This window comes from Morone saxatilis, unplaced genomic scaffold, assembly GCF_004916995.1.
Source record: "Morone saxatilis isolate NCDOM2014 unplaced genomic scaffold, NCSU_SB_2.0 Contig24, whole genome shotgun sequence".
NCBI classification, from domain to species: Eukaryota; Metazoa; Chordata; class Actinopteri; family Moronidae; genus Morone; species Morone saxatilis.
The window spans coordinates 10513489-10532185 of NW_023339807.1; the positions used below are offsets into that span (position 1 = coordinate 10513489).

The 18697-nt window shown below is 38.2% G+C and overlaps 1 protein-coding gene across 1 annotated transcript in view; it reads right to left on the reverse strand.

Annotated features, from left to right (window-relative positions):
* The window catches only part of cdkal1 (CDK5 regulatory subunit associated protein 1-like 1), a gene marked incomplete in the record, with an annotated part of 220018 nt that overhangs the window by 65510 nt on the left and 135811 nt on the right, over positions 1-18697 (reverse strand). The window contains 1 exon segment of the mRNA XM_035671969.1: positions 327-507. Within this exon segment, the coding sequence (XP_035527862.1) occupies positions 327-507 (181 nt within the window).

Here is an 18697-nt window from a genome sequence, read left to right on the forward strand (position 1 = left end):
CACACACACACACACAGTGTAAGTACAACTAGTCTAACTATGTATTACTCCAGTAATTTTGTATAATAATTTATTATTATTAAATATTCTGTCTGGTTTTAAGTTTAAGATATCCCTAACCCCCTTACAGTCCCGTACTAAAAATACTAAAGTTATCGCCTGTTAAAGAACTTGTGCTGGCAAACATACCGTATTGTGTAGACTGTGTGTAAAGGTAAAGTGAATTGTGCTCACATCTCTCTCACTTTAAGGCATGAACAGCTAAATTAAGCCCAAATCACATATGTCAGACGCCTAGTAGTCTCCATCTTCTTGTCCACACTCACCACATGTGCTGGTACTTGCTCCATCTTTGCGGCAGGTGTACCGGGTCTGGGGTAAAACTGGTTGATGAAGAGACTTGGGAATCGGTAGAGTTTCACCAAGTCTACGGTCTCTTGGAAGTCTTCTTCTGTCTCTCCAGGAAAACCACAGATTATATCTGTAGCTATGGTTACACCTGGGACCCTTAAAGAGAGACAGACAGAACCTTTTATGCCATATGTCATAGTTTCTGTCATTTACTTGTTGTAATATCCATTTTTAAAAACAATGTGTGTAGGTGCCCTTTGAGAAAGGCTCTTCACTTCTGATTAACATCTGGTGTTGCAGAGAAATAGCAAGCGTAACCATTTGAACCTGACTGGATATAAAAAACATTAAAACAAACAATAGCATCAGAGAGAACCATCGTGAAGTCAATCTATAGCATTTGGTTTCACACCAGTTCCATCTGTTAGTGCCAACAGCTCACAGAATTGTTATCTATGTTGAATTGGTTATTCATTTTTCAATCAGGGAGCAGAGCTAAATGGAGAGCAATATTCTTTATTCCAGAGGAATCTCTTGGGGACAACAAATCATAAAAATGACCAAAACATCAACATATACAATACATAATTAACCTCCAACTACTACTTTATGAATTATCTCAAACAACTCTCAGACACTTTCCCACTGTTGCTACATGCCTTTGTGAAGCCGTTCCCCATGGACTCATTCAACCAATCAAAACCCTGATTAGCAACCTCAGCTGCCAATCAATAGCTATTGATTATTGACCCGTTGGCTCGTTGGATTAATCGTGGCCAGTAGAGTGTGGGAATAGATGCATTGATTAGTTATATTGTCGTATTATTTTGTTTTATTGACAACAGTTGGGCAGCTTGTAAAAGATCTCCAACACTAAGTCGTCACTGTCTGAAAGCCATGTATCTCTAGAGTACATACTTGATATTCCCATTGAAATATATGCTGTTTTGACATGTTAGCATACAGTTTCAAACACTTAAGTCTTCAAACAGTCTTGATCCCAAAGGCATCATCTGTGATGGCTAAAGTAGCTGTAAATTACCATAAAGGGCAAAATTAGCAATATGATAAATATAGATGGAAACATTATTTTATTCATAATAATATTGTGAGCAGCAAAATCCAGTTGTGACAAGCTAGCTTTCCAATTGCCTGTTTTATGAGGATCCTGTTAGTTGCCAAAGTGACCTTTTTTCTCATTGAAGACAGACTTGGAATGATATCAAAAACGGAAAACATTGAAAACCATTCTCAATACAAGTAAGGCAAGCCATTGATTAAAGGCTTTCTGACATCAAACATCTAAATGGAATGAAATAGGCAGTACACTGGAGCCTCTTACTGTAATGTGTTATATTGCAAGCTGTCTGTAAAAGTAACCCAAGATGCTATTAGTAACCGACAACTGGCAGATCCTCTTTGAAAAATCTTTCCTCACTCATTTTTAAAGTATAATTTTTTTGGCCTTTTATGCCTTTATTTGATAGAGATAGCTGGACAGAGACAGGAAAGGGGGGCAGAAGGAGGGGGCAACATGCAGCAAAGGACCGCAGGTCGGACTCGAACCCGGCCTGCTGCGTATATGGGTTAACAGCTCTACCGACTGAGCTAACCGGGCGCCCTCCTCACTCATTTTTAATCAAGCATCTCACTTCTGCGGTTGTAATTCCTTAATTGTTCCCTCCTCTTACAGATGAGCACCAAAACAAAGAGAGAAATGAAATAAAAAGTAAGAATACGTATCTTTTTTTAGGATTTGAAAATCCTTGAAAAGCATAAGACATTAAGACAAAAAAACACTCACATAAGCAAACACGACAGGCCGATAAAGAGAAAGACAGCTCAACAAAGACATTAGGAAAAGAGTGGAAAAGACACTTTCTCTGCAATCGACAACATGATGCATCTTTAATTACATTAACTTTGTGCATCTGCAACCCCATGATAACCTTTGGCCTATTGATGAGTTCCAATTGGCTGATGGTCATTAATATTAACCAATGGCCTGCAGGCAAAGGCATCCTTGACCTCTCAGATCTGCCTGACATATCCCATATGCCAAAGTAAAACTAAATAAATTAAAAACAAAAATCTGAGCATGGAATGGTTAAAAGGATGAATAAATGAATAATTCTCTATTTGTGATTAACATTTGCTTGAATCCCCTCAAGCAGTGCTTCTAAACCCTCTGAGTATTTAACACAAAATACAGTTTTAATCCTTCACTTTGTTTGGTAAACAAAGGACTATTTGCAGCCTGTGGGCTTTCGACAATAATTAATCAAGTAAAGTGTCCTGAAAATGGGAAGATATAGTTCATTTTTTGGAACCAAGGTTCCCTACTGTGTCGTGTGTACCCACATTATAGTCATCAGTGAGTAACGTTTTTTTGTAGGTGTTTGAATAAACTCACATTTATTCCTATGTAATGCTCTTGCCATAAGAGTATAAAATATCTATAATATACTCCCACAAGCTATTTCATTAATAACAGTGGGAGGGAAGGTAAATAAAATTAATAATGCGAACAAACAAGCTAATTTATTTTTGGCCTCAATAGATAACTAGCTTTTGCTTCTCCTCAAGGCTTGTATATCCAATTTGTTGGTAATAGTGGTGAGAAGGTATATATTGAGGTATATATTGTAGGTAGCCAATGTGTCCTTTTCATTCTTTCAGCAGTGCTCAGAAAATTTACACCATTGCTGGAAAAAAATTACAATTCAGGCCAGGGGTGCAAAGTAACACATGGAGATAGAATATTGAGAGAAAGAGAAAGACTGGTGTGAATTGGCCTTTGTGGATTTTCCTAAGGTGGAGGCAGAAAAACATGCGCACGCACAGTGTCATTTTGACACCTCTGTCTCTCCCAGATCTAAGGGTGATGGAGGTGCGATGTGTGATACTAATGAACAAGAAGCACACTGACACTCTCCTTGTTAAAATGAGAGAGGAGAAATGTATCTTGTTATTGTTCACTTTTCAAAACCAGTGTGCAAGAAACAGTCAAAGATAGACAGGAAAGGAGAAAATCAAGAAAAGATAGATTAGGTGTCAGCTCAACTTGCTTTCAATTAAATCGATGCAGCAAGAGGGCTATTTTTGAAACTTTAAAACATCAAAAAACTGGTTTATATGTCAAACCAGGAATTCACTTTTGTCACAAGTGGTGGATAACACTTACAGTGAATAAGATTTGAACAAGCTGAAGCTTTTATTTCCATTCATCCTATTGTACTCCACATTTCTATTTTTAACGTCAAAAAACTTCTCAAACATTCTCAATTCATTGTTCCTATCTAATGTTAAGCAGGACTCAAACAGAGTTCTGCAACTATTGGGAAAAAATAGAAAGACATGCACCTGTTCAAACACAGCAGACTAACTGTATGTGCGCCATTGTCACACTAACCAGGACATATCTGACAACATACGAATGTTTATGAAAGAGAAATGAGTAACCAATAAACCGAGAGAAATGGATGCAGAATGACATTCCGAAACACTGCCACTGACACAGAGCAAGATGAGTCGCTTGTGTGTGGAAAGGAGATAAACAGAGAGCACAACAGGATCTATGAAATGAGATAGTATCTGGTATTTCAGGCCCGGAGAAAGAGCTAACAATGATTTGTATTGATTAGAGAATGATATCAGACAAGGTTCTACCAAGAAACAAAAAGAAGAAGAAGTGTTATATGCTGGAATAGAGACAAAGAAAAAATATTAAGGGTAGGAATTAATGCAGACTCATATAAGCATATAATAATATACTATATAATACTATATATACATCATTACTGTACTTAAGTAGTTTTTTCAGATATCTGTACTTTACTTGAGTATTAATGTTTCTGACAACTTTTCACTTCATTGCACGCCCTCTCAACATGAAGACCGCTGCATATCGTGGTGACAGATGTAACATGACGAAAACAACATAATGACGTAATGCGCCGAGACAGACAAGGGAGGGAGATTTAACCTATTTGAAGTTTCAGTTAGCTTTGCCAAGAAAGAGTACTTTCTACCGTTTTACTGAGCATATTTCAGGTACTGTACTTTTTCACTTTTACTCAAGTAAAAAAGTTGAACCAGGACTCTCTAAGTATCTGTACCTCTAATTGAGTAAAGAATGTGTGTACTTTTGCCACTTCAGAGAAAAAGAGGGAGATCGCAGTTTATTAAGTTTCATCAAAATTCAAAACTTGCCACTATAAATAGCATCTTTAAATGCATGTGTGCAAGTGTCTGTTTATAGAGGATACATTTAATTAGTCCTCCGTTTGGCAATATGTCAGAATATGAATGATTTGTTTTAATGGGATCAAATACCCCTGTAAATATGTTAGGTGCACTGTATGTTGAGAGAATGTAGGAGGATAGACCATTTTAAGAACAGCTAGTCACTAATGCAGCACTTCTTGTAGCTACTTGAGAGTAAAAAGACAGTAGAGCCCTGAAGCCACTAAATCAAAAGAGACAATAGGGGAGGAAAATAGATGTGTTTGTGTGTGTGCTTTGTTCCAGTCATTTCTCTTCCTGGTGGCAAAAAGACCACATCCCTGAAGACAGTAACCTCCATTAGACATACAGTGCTACCAGTCTGAGTTAGCATTTACACAGGGAAATGTGTTCATAGGAGACTAAAGTCATTTAATTAAAACTCAAGATAAGCACACAGTCAGTCTCCCATCTGCCTCAATAGGCTGAATTAAGCTTTATAAAACACACCATTGTCTTCAGCACAATTATCATCAACTCTTTGTTTGCTGAGGCCCTCATACATGCATACGTGAGTATGAGATTCCATATACATACAGCCATCCTTCTCATCATATATTCAAAATATGTGCATGTGTACGCAAGCGTGTTTGCACAACAGATGCCTGTGAGCGGCCCCCGTGATAAGATGAAGGCGAGACCATTGGGACCGAAGAGCCTTGAAAAATGACGGCAAGGGAAAGAAGATGAGTGTGGCATGGAGGTGTAGAGAGGAAAGAGAAGGGTGGAGGGATGGGAGGATGAGAGTGGAAGAAAGACAATATGGGAAGGGAAATATTTACCTATTCATCTGTCAGAAAGAGACCATGCTACCCATCTGTGCAGCAGTGTGTGCGCTGCTGTGTGTGTTCTCTGAAATGATAATGTGTGGCACACTGGGGCTGCTGTAGGAGACGGACAGTGAAAGGAGCTAGAGACATGGTGAAAAGAAAGAGATGAAGATGATAGGGACAGAGGGATGGGCTATGGGGACATTTTGTTGTTAAATGTGAAAAGTTTGGAAAGCTGCTGTCTTGAGGAAACTCAACTCCTAAAGAAAACAGCACGTAATCTGACGGCTTTACTGTAACGTGTGAGTGTGTGCGGGGGAGAGAGAGAGAGAGGCAGCAGCTGGGGTGAGAGTGAAAACAGATTCTACAAGGACTGCAGTTTGAAAATTACAAAACCACAACATATTGTGTGAAAATGAGGTCCAAGTCAGCCATAATCAATGTTTATGTGAGGATGAGCATTCAGGTTTTAACTATGGATGTTTCTCATAGGAGCCAACTGTCTACTCCAGTACTCCTTAAAATCCAGTCTACTCCTGATATCACAAAACGAGTTACATCCTCTCTTTGACCTTATAATCTAAAATGTAAATCCGCTGATGTTTTTTTGGACTATCACCTTAAGTGTATTAGTCCGTCTGAATGTTACCATGTATCCCCATCAGTAAATTGGAAAATGAAATACTTGGCAATTATGTTGCCAGACAATCTTTTGTTACATTGTTGAAGAAAAAACATATTTTTTAATAATCAATTCCCTCTGTAAATTATGCAGCAGCACAATGTGGCTTCTGCAATAGTTCACATTTAAGTACATTTCTTCAAAATGTTTCAAAATTAGTCAGAGGCCGTCAACGGTTACTAGGTCACACTTATAATACGTATTTGAAAAAATAAATTTGAAATCATCTATACAACAGATATCTTGCAAAATGAGCTTGACCTGTAAGAGACTGTGAAACATTCTTAAAAATAAAAACATCTTCCATCAAGCTGACTCGTTTACCTCATCAAATGCCTCTCCAATACACAATGTATGTGTGTAATGTTTGTCAGCGATTTACTGAGATTAAACTTCTTTAGAAGATGTGATCAAAATCTCAAGAACGTGCACACTGAAACCTGACATGTCATATTCTCATTACTGCTGCCTGAAATACATTTAATGGAACATTGACAGTGAAGTTGAATAAACAGTTATCATTTGCATTGCGTTATCCAGTTCAGTTCTTTCTTGATTTGTGTTGCTTGTTTTTGTCTTTAGTTTGTTCAGTTCAGTTTATACCCTCAACTTTTTCAGTCTTTATTTTATGGTTGATGTGAGATTGCTATACTTTTGTTATTATGTTAACTAAATGAAAAACATCTCATGCACATTGTATGACTGTATATATCTAACAGAAAATAATTTCTTCCTAAAGGGGAGACAGAAGGAACCTAAGAAAGTGGGAAGACTAAGGACCCTTGTGTAGAGTGTGAGTAATCACTCAGACACTTAAGTGTTTGATTTAGCCGTGGAAGTTGGAGGTAATAGAACTGTCATGTAGCAGCTCAATTTACAGGGACAGAGAGAGAAGGAAAGAGGTCTGCTTGGTTATCGCTCACTTCACTTCACCATCAAGGATGAAGGAAGGGACTGTAAGAGATGTTTGAGCAGGTGTCAGGGGACTGGACAGATAACCAGAGGATGTCAGACACACCAAAGTTGTATAGGCAAGCTTTAGCTAACCTAAATAAAACCTTGTAAAAGTTACTATGACCTAAACCTGATTACCTCAATAGAGTTAAATGGAGGTAAGGTTGTTGCCTAATTCAATTGATTAGTTTGTATGCAGGATGCTGTCTGAAAACTTTAAAGAATTTGAACAATCTGTGTAAATTTTGATCAAACCAGGGATTTCAAATCCAATTTCATTTCTAGAACTACTAGTATCAGGGGAGGTATAGACTTTATAAAACACAATATTCATAAACATGTTCTAAATAAGTAAAGACTTTACAATGCAGCTGGGACGGATGATAGATTGATGAAAAGAAAAAAATGAAATAAAAGGCACCAAGTGATGCAATGCGTATGTGAGACTAGTTGGCAGCTGCATTCCGGCATTTTGCTGTAACATGTTTTAATGACTGAACGATGCAAAAAAAGAAGCAAACACTGAGTATACTGTAGTATGCTTGAGAGTGGAAAGGTGACAGAGAAATGATTGGTTAAGAGACAGAATGAGACAGGTGATGACTTCAGTTGGCCTGAGAGGAGCTGTCAAACTGTCAGAAAGACTTTCTCAACCAGCATCTCTTACTCATTCTTTCCTTAAATCCTTGCTTGCACTGTACATCTTGTGGCTTTCGAAAGCAGAATGTGGGAGGATTTTTGTTTTTACTTATACTCAGGTGAAAACCCTACATGCACAAGCACATGAGCAGGCAGTGCTATATTAAATGCACTGAGCCGTGACAGCATTCTTGAGTTAATGTTTTTGTTCTCAGCCTCACACTTCTTCACACATCTTTCTCCCTTAATCATCATTTTGCGTTTGCTATTATTTATCAGTAATGGTGACAGATACAATTCAGTTTTGAATACTGGGAGAAAAAAAAAACCATCATTAAATATGTGGGTAATGATTATATTTTTATTATTTATTTAACTGTGCTTATTCAGGCAAAGTCTATTTTATTGGTAAACAACTGATATGGGATAAAAGTCCAAATACAGTGTGTAAACACATTGGCTATGCTGTTAGTCCACTAAGCGAATACCAAGTAATTTGTCCTTAAACCTGCAGTGCAAAATAACCTCTGTCTTTCTGTGTAGCAGGTCATTTGTAAAGATCGAGGTGGCTGCTGTGGAATGAATGGAGAGCCAAGTAAATAATGATCCCACTGGAGTCATCAGTAAACTTTATCATTTAATGAAACAGCCTGAACACAGCAGAGCAGAACTGCAGTTCAATTTAACACACACTCTTACACATGCAGACACACACATACTTCATTAGCCTTGGAGAAGGGTAATGAGAACGCACACATACACATTTCATTAGTCTGAGGGAGGAGTAATAAGAGTGCACAGACACCACAAATCCATCCACTCACACACAGTTATCTACACCTACACACACACACACACATATGTACGTGCCTAAGAGGGCTGCAGTGCAAAGGCATGACACTCGTGACTGTGTAGCCAGGCGTTTAATGGACTGTCCCTTTGCACTTTATTTCAATTTAATCCGACCTTCATTGACAAACCCACAGTATGTGATTCATCATTCCATCCCGCTGTGTTGACCTGACCTGCACAGATATAGACAACATCAAAGCACCGGATAAATGCTGGACATAAAAGCCTTACCTGAATCAAATGAACACTGCGCTCGCTTTAAGTGTTTGTTTTTTGGGCTCTCTTTAGCAAACTGCTCACCCACAGCAAGCTACAAATATTGTTACATACATTTCTGAAACAAGAAAAAAAAAACAATCTATATACAACCATATATCCTTTCTGTATAAAAGGATATATGGATTTTCCAGAATTATTAATTAGAGATTTCTAAAAAGATCCGTCATTAAAAATCCCATTTTCATAGTGGGGAAGGACTAGTCAGGCCAGAAAATACCAATATTGAAAAGGTCTCTTAGTGTTTATTCACCACAGTGTTCAGACCAGCTTACTATCAACAGAAGAGGAGGCTTTGGGCTCACATGCTGACACAGTCCATCTCAATGTTAGACACAGTTAGGCCTAAATAGAGAACATTAAATCAAAAACATGAAACTTTGGGAGCAGTAGCATCTACAAACAAGGGTGAACACTGTGTTATAACGAAAAGACTTATTTTTTGAAGTTGGTTGTTTTCTGTTAAACAGGCAATTAACTGACTAATTACTTTTAACTAACTAATAATTTTATGAATCATTAAGCTGATAGCCATTAGGCCTCAAGAGAAGCATTATATGGGCTTTACTTGAGAATGAGGAAGAACCTGTCGGGGAAAATCAATTAGTGTCCCTTTAATGTGCAATTTCTTCAGTAAAATGAGCTACATCAGAAGGACTGTGATAGAGTCGCGGGGCAATCAGTTAGAAACTGGCTACACAATTTGATACAGAGAAGACCGTAATATGGATAATGTCCATTTTTCAATAAATTTGCCATAAACTTAATGATAAGGTAAACAAATCTACCATACAATGACTAAGCAAAATAATTGCTATACTTCTGCTTTATTTACTAATCACGGAAACCAGATATAAGATAATTTTTGTAAACAATGAAATACTGTTGAATGATAATTGAAAAGGACAACCATTATCACAGTGCCCATTGGTATGCATGCTCTTCTTCACCTCGTTGATGCTTTTACCTGTTACTAATATTCCTTGAAACTAAGACCACGTGCAAGCACACACAGAAAGCTAGCTCTCTTACGCTATGTGATGCTCAGTCATGTTTAGTCACAAATAAGGGATCAGAAAATCCTAACTTTGCTACACATAAAGGCACACAACTTATAGTTATTTTCCAGCTCTTTCCTTGTACAGTATATGAGGAAATAGTATAAATGCTTGCATATTTGTATTCCTCTTTCAGTCTAAGTGCCTAGGTTTACAGAACTGAAATAACTCCAAATAAAAACTGAGGGACACGCACTGTAACAGTAGATGAGCTAAAATGATATGGGGTAACATTTTGGCGGCAAATTTCCCTCCCTGTAGACAACAGTGTACAGAGTTTAGAAATACACATACAAGTGGTAATACAGCATAGTTTGCTGCCAGTGACAACTTCAGACTGGAATAACTGTTGCACAATGGTAGTCAAAAACATAGCGTCACACAAACACACACAGATCAACATCCATCAACTGTGAGTGAAACTGCAGTTGAAAATAAGCTTTAAAAGGCAGGGTGGCTCTAACACTGAGAAAGAGAAATATGATATGAGAGAGAGAGACCAAAACGTGAGTCAGACAGTGAAACATGACTGTGTTTTTAGAAGTACACAAGTATCAGCTGACTTTGCGTGTCTGCGCACTGGGAGGGTGCATCATGGAAAGTTAACACTTTACTGCCTTGTTGTCTTGTCTTGGCTTTCCATTAGGTTTGTGAGAGGTTGTTAACATGTTCACATTGTGCCCCTACGCTACCTTACTCCCAGTCATGCGTACCCGTGAAAATGCAGGTGGTAGCTTTAACAGTGTGTGTGTGTGTGTGTGTGTGTGTGTGCGTGCGCTTGTATGCGTGTGCATGTAGCTTATACCTAAAGACACCTTTGGCAAACTCTAAGGTACGGTTATTCTGTATGTTTTATACGGTCAAATTTGGCTTAATAGTCAAAACAAAGCCTCCATTGAAGAAGTGTTACGGAAATTTTTAAATCAGAGGTAGAACAATCTAACTGAAAAAAAGGAGAACAAACAGTGTCTCCAGGTAAATCTGATCTTATGCTGTTTCAATTTGTACTTGGCGTATTTTATAGGTGGGAAATGAGTTAATGTACTTTCCCATACTAGTGTACAAATACAATTTGTTTGAGGGACAAAGAAAAAACAAATACCAGTACATCTTTTAAGCAAATACAGAAAATACGTAACACGTGAGGAAACCGGTGACTCAAACATAACCTCAGTCCTTCAGGAACACAGATAACCTTGAGGCTCATGAGTCAAACCCACATTAAAGCACTTGATTAATAGAAATGATAATTATAAACTAAAATCAGTTATAGACAATATTGACAGACCACTTCTGTGATGTTTGCTTTCTTATCAGCTTTTCTTTTTCATGATGAATTTGAAGTTGGTCAGAGTGAATAATAGTAGATAGAGTTTTTTTGCTTTAAATTAATTGGTATTGCGCTAATGCAATCCAAAGAAAAAACACCTTGTTAGTTACTCTGGTAGGGTGTGTATGTGGGTTGTTGTTGGCAGTTTTGTAACCTCTTTGTGATCACTGGGAGGCATAGAGTTTCACTGCTGCTCTGTCGTGCACTCACAGAGTTATATAAGTGTCAATACTGTCTGTCTGTCTGTCTTTTTCTCCCTCCCTCTCTAATGAACACACACTAACACTGTTGTCTTGCATGTGTGTATGTGTGTGTTCTATTCTCTCTAAAGACAGGAAGGATATGTAATGTGGTCTGAGAGGCCTGATAATAAATTAACACTACTTAATGAAGGAAAACTTAACTCCTGTAATTATAGTAAAGCTGTATGTATCCTGTGTGTGTGTGTGTGTGTGTGTGTGTGTAGGTGTGTGTGTGTGGTTGGTTTGTGGGAAGGAAATATGGTATAATCCAGAGGAAGTGTCAATAAGACAAGGATGTGTTAGGGACTGCCAAGAGTAATTATCCACAAGTTGTTTCTCTCTTTCTCTCTCTCGGTCTCTCTCAGGTGCGCGCGCACACACAGACACACACTTACTTCGGTTTCAGCTTGTTGTGAAGTTAATGACTCGTTCTCTGCTGGTTTCCTGTTGTTTAAACTGAGCCAATTCACAATGTTAGACTTATTGACACACACAGCCAGGTATGTAGGCAGGAAGTCTCCCTCCCTCTTTCACCCCTTCCTGGATTATATTACTTTGATACACAAACACACACAAATCAACAGGCAGCATTAACAAACTGCATAAACATGCAGACAAACTAATAAATAGTATTCACATACTACTATCTGTGATTTTTATATGTACATAAGGAAGGGAAATCTTGCTCATATGTTTACTATTCACACCAGAGTAATCCTCAAATCACGTAGATTGTAACTGGTGGCAAACTCCGTTTTAGTTTTATGTGTTTAAGAGAGAGAAATATTGTCCTGAAAACAAGGGGTAATAGTGTGGAGTTACTTTAAGTCCAGCCAAACTGGCAAGAAAGATTTTACAACCAGTGGTGGATAGAGTACTGAAAATCTATACTCAAGTATAATAATATAGTTACAAGTAAGTATAATACTCCCATAAAAAATTATTTAAGTAATGGGAAAATTACCATTTGAGAAACCTACTCAAGTTAAAGTAAGAAAGTATCTGGTTAATAAATTACTTAAAGTACAAGTTACTTTTTTTTTTTTTTTTTTTTTTTTAAAGTGAAGGTGTCATTTACCACTGCAATTATGAAAGTAACATTAAACTGCAGCAAGGAGACAACTTTGGTACACGAGGCTTCTTAAAAACAACTACTTTTGTTCCTCATTCCTTGTAATCGGTTACCACCCACCCCTGTGTGCATCAAGCATGCCACTCAACTATTGAAACTAACTTCTGATGGGTTTGGTAAATGGTTTTACGGCTATCATATCACTCATTTGGCTTTTGAGGTCATGCAAAAAGACAATTATGTATAGACGCTGCATTTTCCAAGACCCGCAGACACTGAATTCATTACCAAATGCAACACACCTGATTGGCAAAAACAAAAGTGTCAAGAATTTCTCCTTATCTGGTTTGACACGTTAAGTAACAACTGGTTTAAAAAGCTGCGGAGTTGAAAAAAGTTGTTTTTTTTTGTATAGCAGCAGCAGAGTGAGGTTACATCAGCAGAACTACTGAGGAGGCACTTTTTTCAGTATAATCTAGCTCTTACGCTAAGGCAACTATACACAGAAGACATGTGAGTGCCTCTCTTCAAGCATTTATTCAACACGAATAAACACATTAAAGCAAGTGAAACGTTTTAGACCAAAATCCTGATTTTGTACTTCAAAGAGTTTGACCAATCCTTTCAATTCAGTTGTTTTTGCTTGGAGTATCTAGTGGCCTTTGGGGGAATTCCTTCAGACAACTAATTTTATCTATACAGGAAAAGCCTTCAATTAGAAGTGGAGGTAAGATGAGCTGTTAAGCACAAACAGAAAACACGTCATGACATGTCCCTCATGTGGACTTCCAATAGTGCCTCCAATGACAAAGCCAGGCTGTTTGCTGTACTAGTTCTTATTCTTGCTGTGTGGTTTAAGAAGGGTTTTAAATCAAAGGCAGAGTCAAAACACACAGAAACCCTCACTGCGTCATTAACTTTGCTTGCTGAATCATCGGCTGGAGGGAAAGGAGAAAGGAAAGGAGGGGTGAACTGTTGACAAGTCCCACCAGTGTGGCAGGTTATCGCGGCAAACCTGTCTCAAAACTGCTCTCTTCCCGCCTCTCTTGCCCTCTTTTCTTTCCCTCTCTTTTTTCCCTCGCTTGTCTTATGTCTGTTTTTTTTTTTTTTCTCTTTGAAAGCCTTAAGGGAGCTTCAGCCCCTCCCACCTACCAGTTCCAGTGAAACATTAGCCCTGGCTGATACCTTAAACTTTTAAGTGTGTGAGAGTGTGTGTGTGTCTAAACTAATGAAGGCATGTCTTCCACAACAAACAAAGCGAGACTGGCTCCACACTGCACATACATGGTGTAGTCACGCTACTGATGCATGTGTCCTGCGGTAACCCAGAAAGGTTTGATATAACCCTGTCACTACTTGTGACTAATAGAGATGACTAACACACACACACACACACTAGACACCGTGCACAAACATAACTTTATTGGAGCCGTTTGTTTGGAGAGAAACAGTCGCTACACTCAAGTGAGACGGAGACACGCACACAGACAGAAAGTTTATCATCAACAGATTATATCAACAGTCACAGCGTCACTCTGCCAACACATTCAACATTGCAACACACCACCAAAGGACGTCCAAAATGTGTCTGATTCTTATGGTCACAACAAAATGATAACCTTCAAGCCATGCAATGGGAATTATAATAATAATGATTAAATCCTTTAATCATATGTCTTTAGAGTTACAGTACATGAGTGTAAAAATATCCAACTGACTTGCTTTGCTATATAATATTGTGTATTATATTTTCTTTCTTTTTGAGTCATCACTGTATATAAATTCCAATGCTGCCATCTCCAAAAGTGACATATGGCTGTCTACCACCTTAAACCATGGGACTAATAAAACCATGACAGCCAAATTTAAAGTGTAAGAGGATAGGATTATTCTTAAGTTATTATCTAGCGCTTTCAATGTGGGAATGTAGAACACAAAGGTAATTTTGGCTGCACCCTTTAGATGAAAACATGCTATCATGAAACAGTTTTGGTGTAATAGTCAGATCCTGTTTAGGCCAAAGGCACATTGGAGCTTTTATGTCTCCAAAGGTTACATAATTAGGAAACAGCTTCATCATCTCATCAACAACAAGTTTGAGAACGACATTTAGCATTTTTGGGTATGACATAAAAAAACAACAACACATGAGGTGAAGGGCCAGATTTGAACCCAAAGTTCTGTTAATATAAGGTACGAATAATAGTTCTATTAACCACAAGGGTGTTTTGACCACCTGCACGTTTAAAAATGTGTGAAGTGATAAAATGTTTCTTTTTATTTTATAGATAAGAGCCAGTGCCTTTAAAGCTAGTAATCATGTGCTGAAAAAGACCACCCAGAGATATGCTTGCGTCTGTTGCTGTTTGTGTGTATGTACTGATCATTTTAGAATAAAATTCCTTCTGGGCGAGAGAAAAGAGACAATATTCACATAATAGCTCTTTCTCTGACGTCTTTTTGTAACAATCAAGACGATATAAAACAAAACCTGTCAAGTAACAGTGGACCATTAAATGAAATCAGGTGCAGCTATGAGACTGTTTTGCACGCTAAACAAGGGTGAACAGGTTGAAATTTTAAAAGAAGACAGAAAAGACAGAATCATGTATTGCTTTGGTGCCTTAAATGAAGAGCACAGTTATGTTAAAGTTAGCATTATGTGGGGTGGCTTAAACCAATGAAGCAATGGAATAAAACAGGGCAAATGTTCATATGGAGATTGGATGGGGATTACTGGGTTCCCTTAGGTTATGTTGTAGGTCAAGGGTCATTGTACCAGTCAGCTAGTGGGATCACGCAGATTAATCACCTGTTGACCTCTTCGAATCCTCAATCATTTGGGCCACACCTGCAAAAACTCCACAGCTGGACATTTCCCTTAACATTATGCAACCTTCAATAATAAAGTGAAAAGTACTGCTTGCTCTTTAGTTTTTGCATAACAACATTATTGTTGCCTTTCCTCTTGCATGTAAGTGAGTGTTTCTCCTCGGGAGAAGGTCCTTTATGGCCTGAGATGGAAAGGGTTTTCAGGGGTCAGGAACACATAACCTCAAGGGAAACCAACCTACCACCCTGAGGGAAACCATAGAAGGTCTGAGGGCCGCTCAACGCCCAGGCCTCCCATATCATCTATTCCTTTCTGGTAACATGATTACACATGCTCCTACCCCCTCCTTTTTGCTCAAATCAACTAACCCCAAAGTTCAACATTAATACTGCCAGATTCAGCTCCTCTGCGCACATGCACAACCAATCCCCAACCCACAAACGCATAACTATTCCAGGCGTTTCATCTTTGGCCCCTGTGAATCAAAGACAGTTAATCCTCTAGAGTACATGAGGGAAAATCAGCCCAGATATTATGGCAAACTACGCAATAATTGTGGAAAATCCTCTGACCACGTTCACTCACTTTATAACAGTCTTATTCCACCATAACAGGATTTTCTCCATACATCAATACATAAAGACTGTACTTCATTATGTGATTTTAATTGATGGAAGCAGAGAGAAAAGGGTGTAAAAATATGGTCTGTGTTGGCAGATGAGGACAAATTAACCGTTTAAATTAAATAATTATTCTACTGATTGTTAAAATTATGCACGGCAGAAAACAATTCAGTTATAACAACTTGGAAAAATTAGTTATGTCATTCAAAGGAGAGTATATTTAATGCATTTTTTCTCTGTGGATATGGATACATTTAGTGGAAAAGCTCTTTGTACCAAAACGTGCAGTGGGAATTACGCTTAATATTAAAGCTGGAGAGTGGGACATTTATATATAAATGAACATCCATTACATTAAAACCTGTGCCAAAAGAGTTCACAAAATGTAGGTAAATCACTTAGTTTTCTGCAATATAGGCCGTTTTTAACCTTGGGTCTGTTGCAACTTTACCGCACTGGAGCACAACCAGCAATGCTGACATTCTAAACCAAAAAGGGTGCATCAATTGACTGGTGGAAGAGGCCTAATCCATCCTAAGAGTGATCGGTTGGCAACAAGCCAAAAAAAATCTGTATTTCATAGTTCATGCAATCTACAGAATCTGAATATTCAACTGCATTTTCTTTCTACTCCATGGACACACCATTAAGCCGCCCTGCTCCCACACTGGCTATTCCCTGGACCTGACAGCAGTGCTCTGGGAGGTAGCGGCAAAGTTGTTGAATCACTTAGCTTGTCTACTGGACGCACAAGTCGTCACTTCCTTGGATCAAAAGAGAGGACTTTTGTTATTGAGTTAAAGGTCCAGCGTGTAACATTTAGGAGGATCAATTGGCAGAAATGTATTATAATATGCATAACTATGTTTTAATTAGTGTATAATCACCTAAATATAGCAATCCTGTTCACGGGTCACCTTCCATGGAGACCGCCATGTTGAAGTGCCATGTTTCCACAGTAGCCCAGAGGTGACACACCAAACAATTGCTCTAGATAGGGGCATTTTGGGGCCATTGTAGTTACTCCTTTAAGGACTCATTCATCGTTAGCTGAACCGTGGCTTTTGTATTGAGCTCTCACTGTATACACTGTGGTGGACTTTGCACAAATTCTTGTGTGTTTTGTATTGGTGTAATTACTCTTACTGCCAAAGGGGGAGACACATTTTCACTGCAGGTTTAAAGCAGGGAATAATGGAATTGTATAAAGTAGCAACATAATGTCAAATAAATAATGCGGAAGAAAGAGAAACCTGTAAAAACCAACAGACCGTAGCAGATTAGTATTCTAAAAACTACAATTGGTATACTAGAGAGGTCAATAATGTTCAAACATGGGAACTTAATTTATTATACCAACAGCATTTTATTTTTTGTTTTTTTGTCTTTTGTCAGTGGTGTTTTCTTCGTTCTCCAGCACATCCACAGTATAAACAATCCAGTCTGTCTTTAATGACCACAATCTTAAACAAAACACAGAATTGATTTTCTTCCACCAGTTCATCTACACATGTTTCAGTAAGGGCCAGAGAAGTCCTGATTTGTCATTAGATTTGATAAGTGTGAATGAGCTTCCATTGACAGGTGATTTGGGCATTCAACCTTCAAGAGACCTTTAAACTCAATACATGTTTAAGTGTGGAACAAATCAAACTGTTCGAATAAGCTGTCGTATGGCCATCAGTGTGACAAATGTACTTTTTTCTTTTTTCTCCCTAGAGTGCAGTGTTCTGTTAGTTTCTGGGGAAATTGCAAATATATAGTTAATTAGTGCAACTTAGATCTGTTTTACTTTCCATGCTGGAAACCGCTGGCATTGTTCTAAGACCATATACACTGTGATATTTTCCAGTTGTTTAGATGGAACATTTGTAGCTTTGGTTTGTTGTTTGAATGTAATATTTAGGGCTTCATGGTTCTTAGTTCGAACCCCAAAATACTAAAATTTCCTCTGAAAGATTGCAGTATCACTGAAAGTATCACTAGTCATAAACCACTAGAGATCAGCAACTGAGGGGCAACAGGAGCTGTATTCTCACTGTACTCTTTTTACTGTACTCTTTTTAAATTTCATGGGAATTCTTACTTTAATGTTTTTGAAGAGTGGCCAAATAATTTCTCTCCTGAACTATGCTATTAACATTTTTTTTCAGTTCCCACATTACCCTGACTTCTTTATTTCCTCCAATTTCAGGAGTGACAAAAGGGCTACTAAGCAGTAGTAATGCCCGTTTTCACAGAAACATAAAGACAAGTGCTTTCAAAGCTCTTTTGAAAAGAAACACATTACACCAAATATCTGCCGGCACAAAACAAAATAAAGAAAAGGCTACCAACATCTGTTAATGTTGCCTCAAGTTCATAATACGAGTTCAAGATCCTCTGTTGTGAAGGATTTCAACGAGGGAGGTCTAATATGTGTCTGCATGTGTGTGTGCGCTGGTTTTCTGTGATAAGGAAGGCCAGAGGTGTTTGACCCCTCATGACCTCTGCAGTGTTGGTGGCATTAAGCTGTCTGTAAAGAGAAATACATTTGTCTTCTGTCTGTGTGTCAGTCAGATAAGCTCTGACCTCACACATACCTGCACAAGGTTCCTGTCTGTCACATTCTTTGAGGTGAACTTTATATGGCTCAACAAAGGAGTAATTGTGAGAATCTACATTAACAGTCCCCTGTGAGTCTGACACACACACACACACACACACACACTGTCACTCACACACACACACA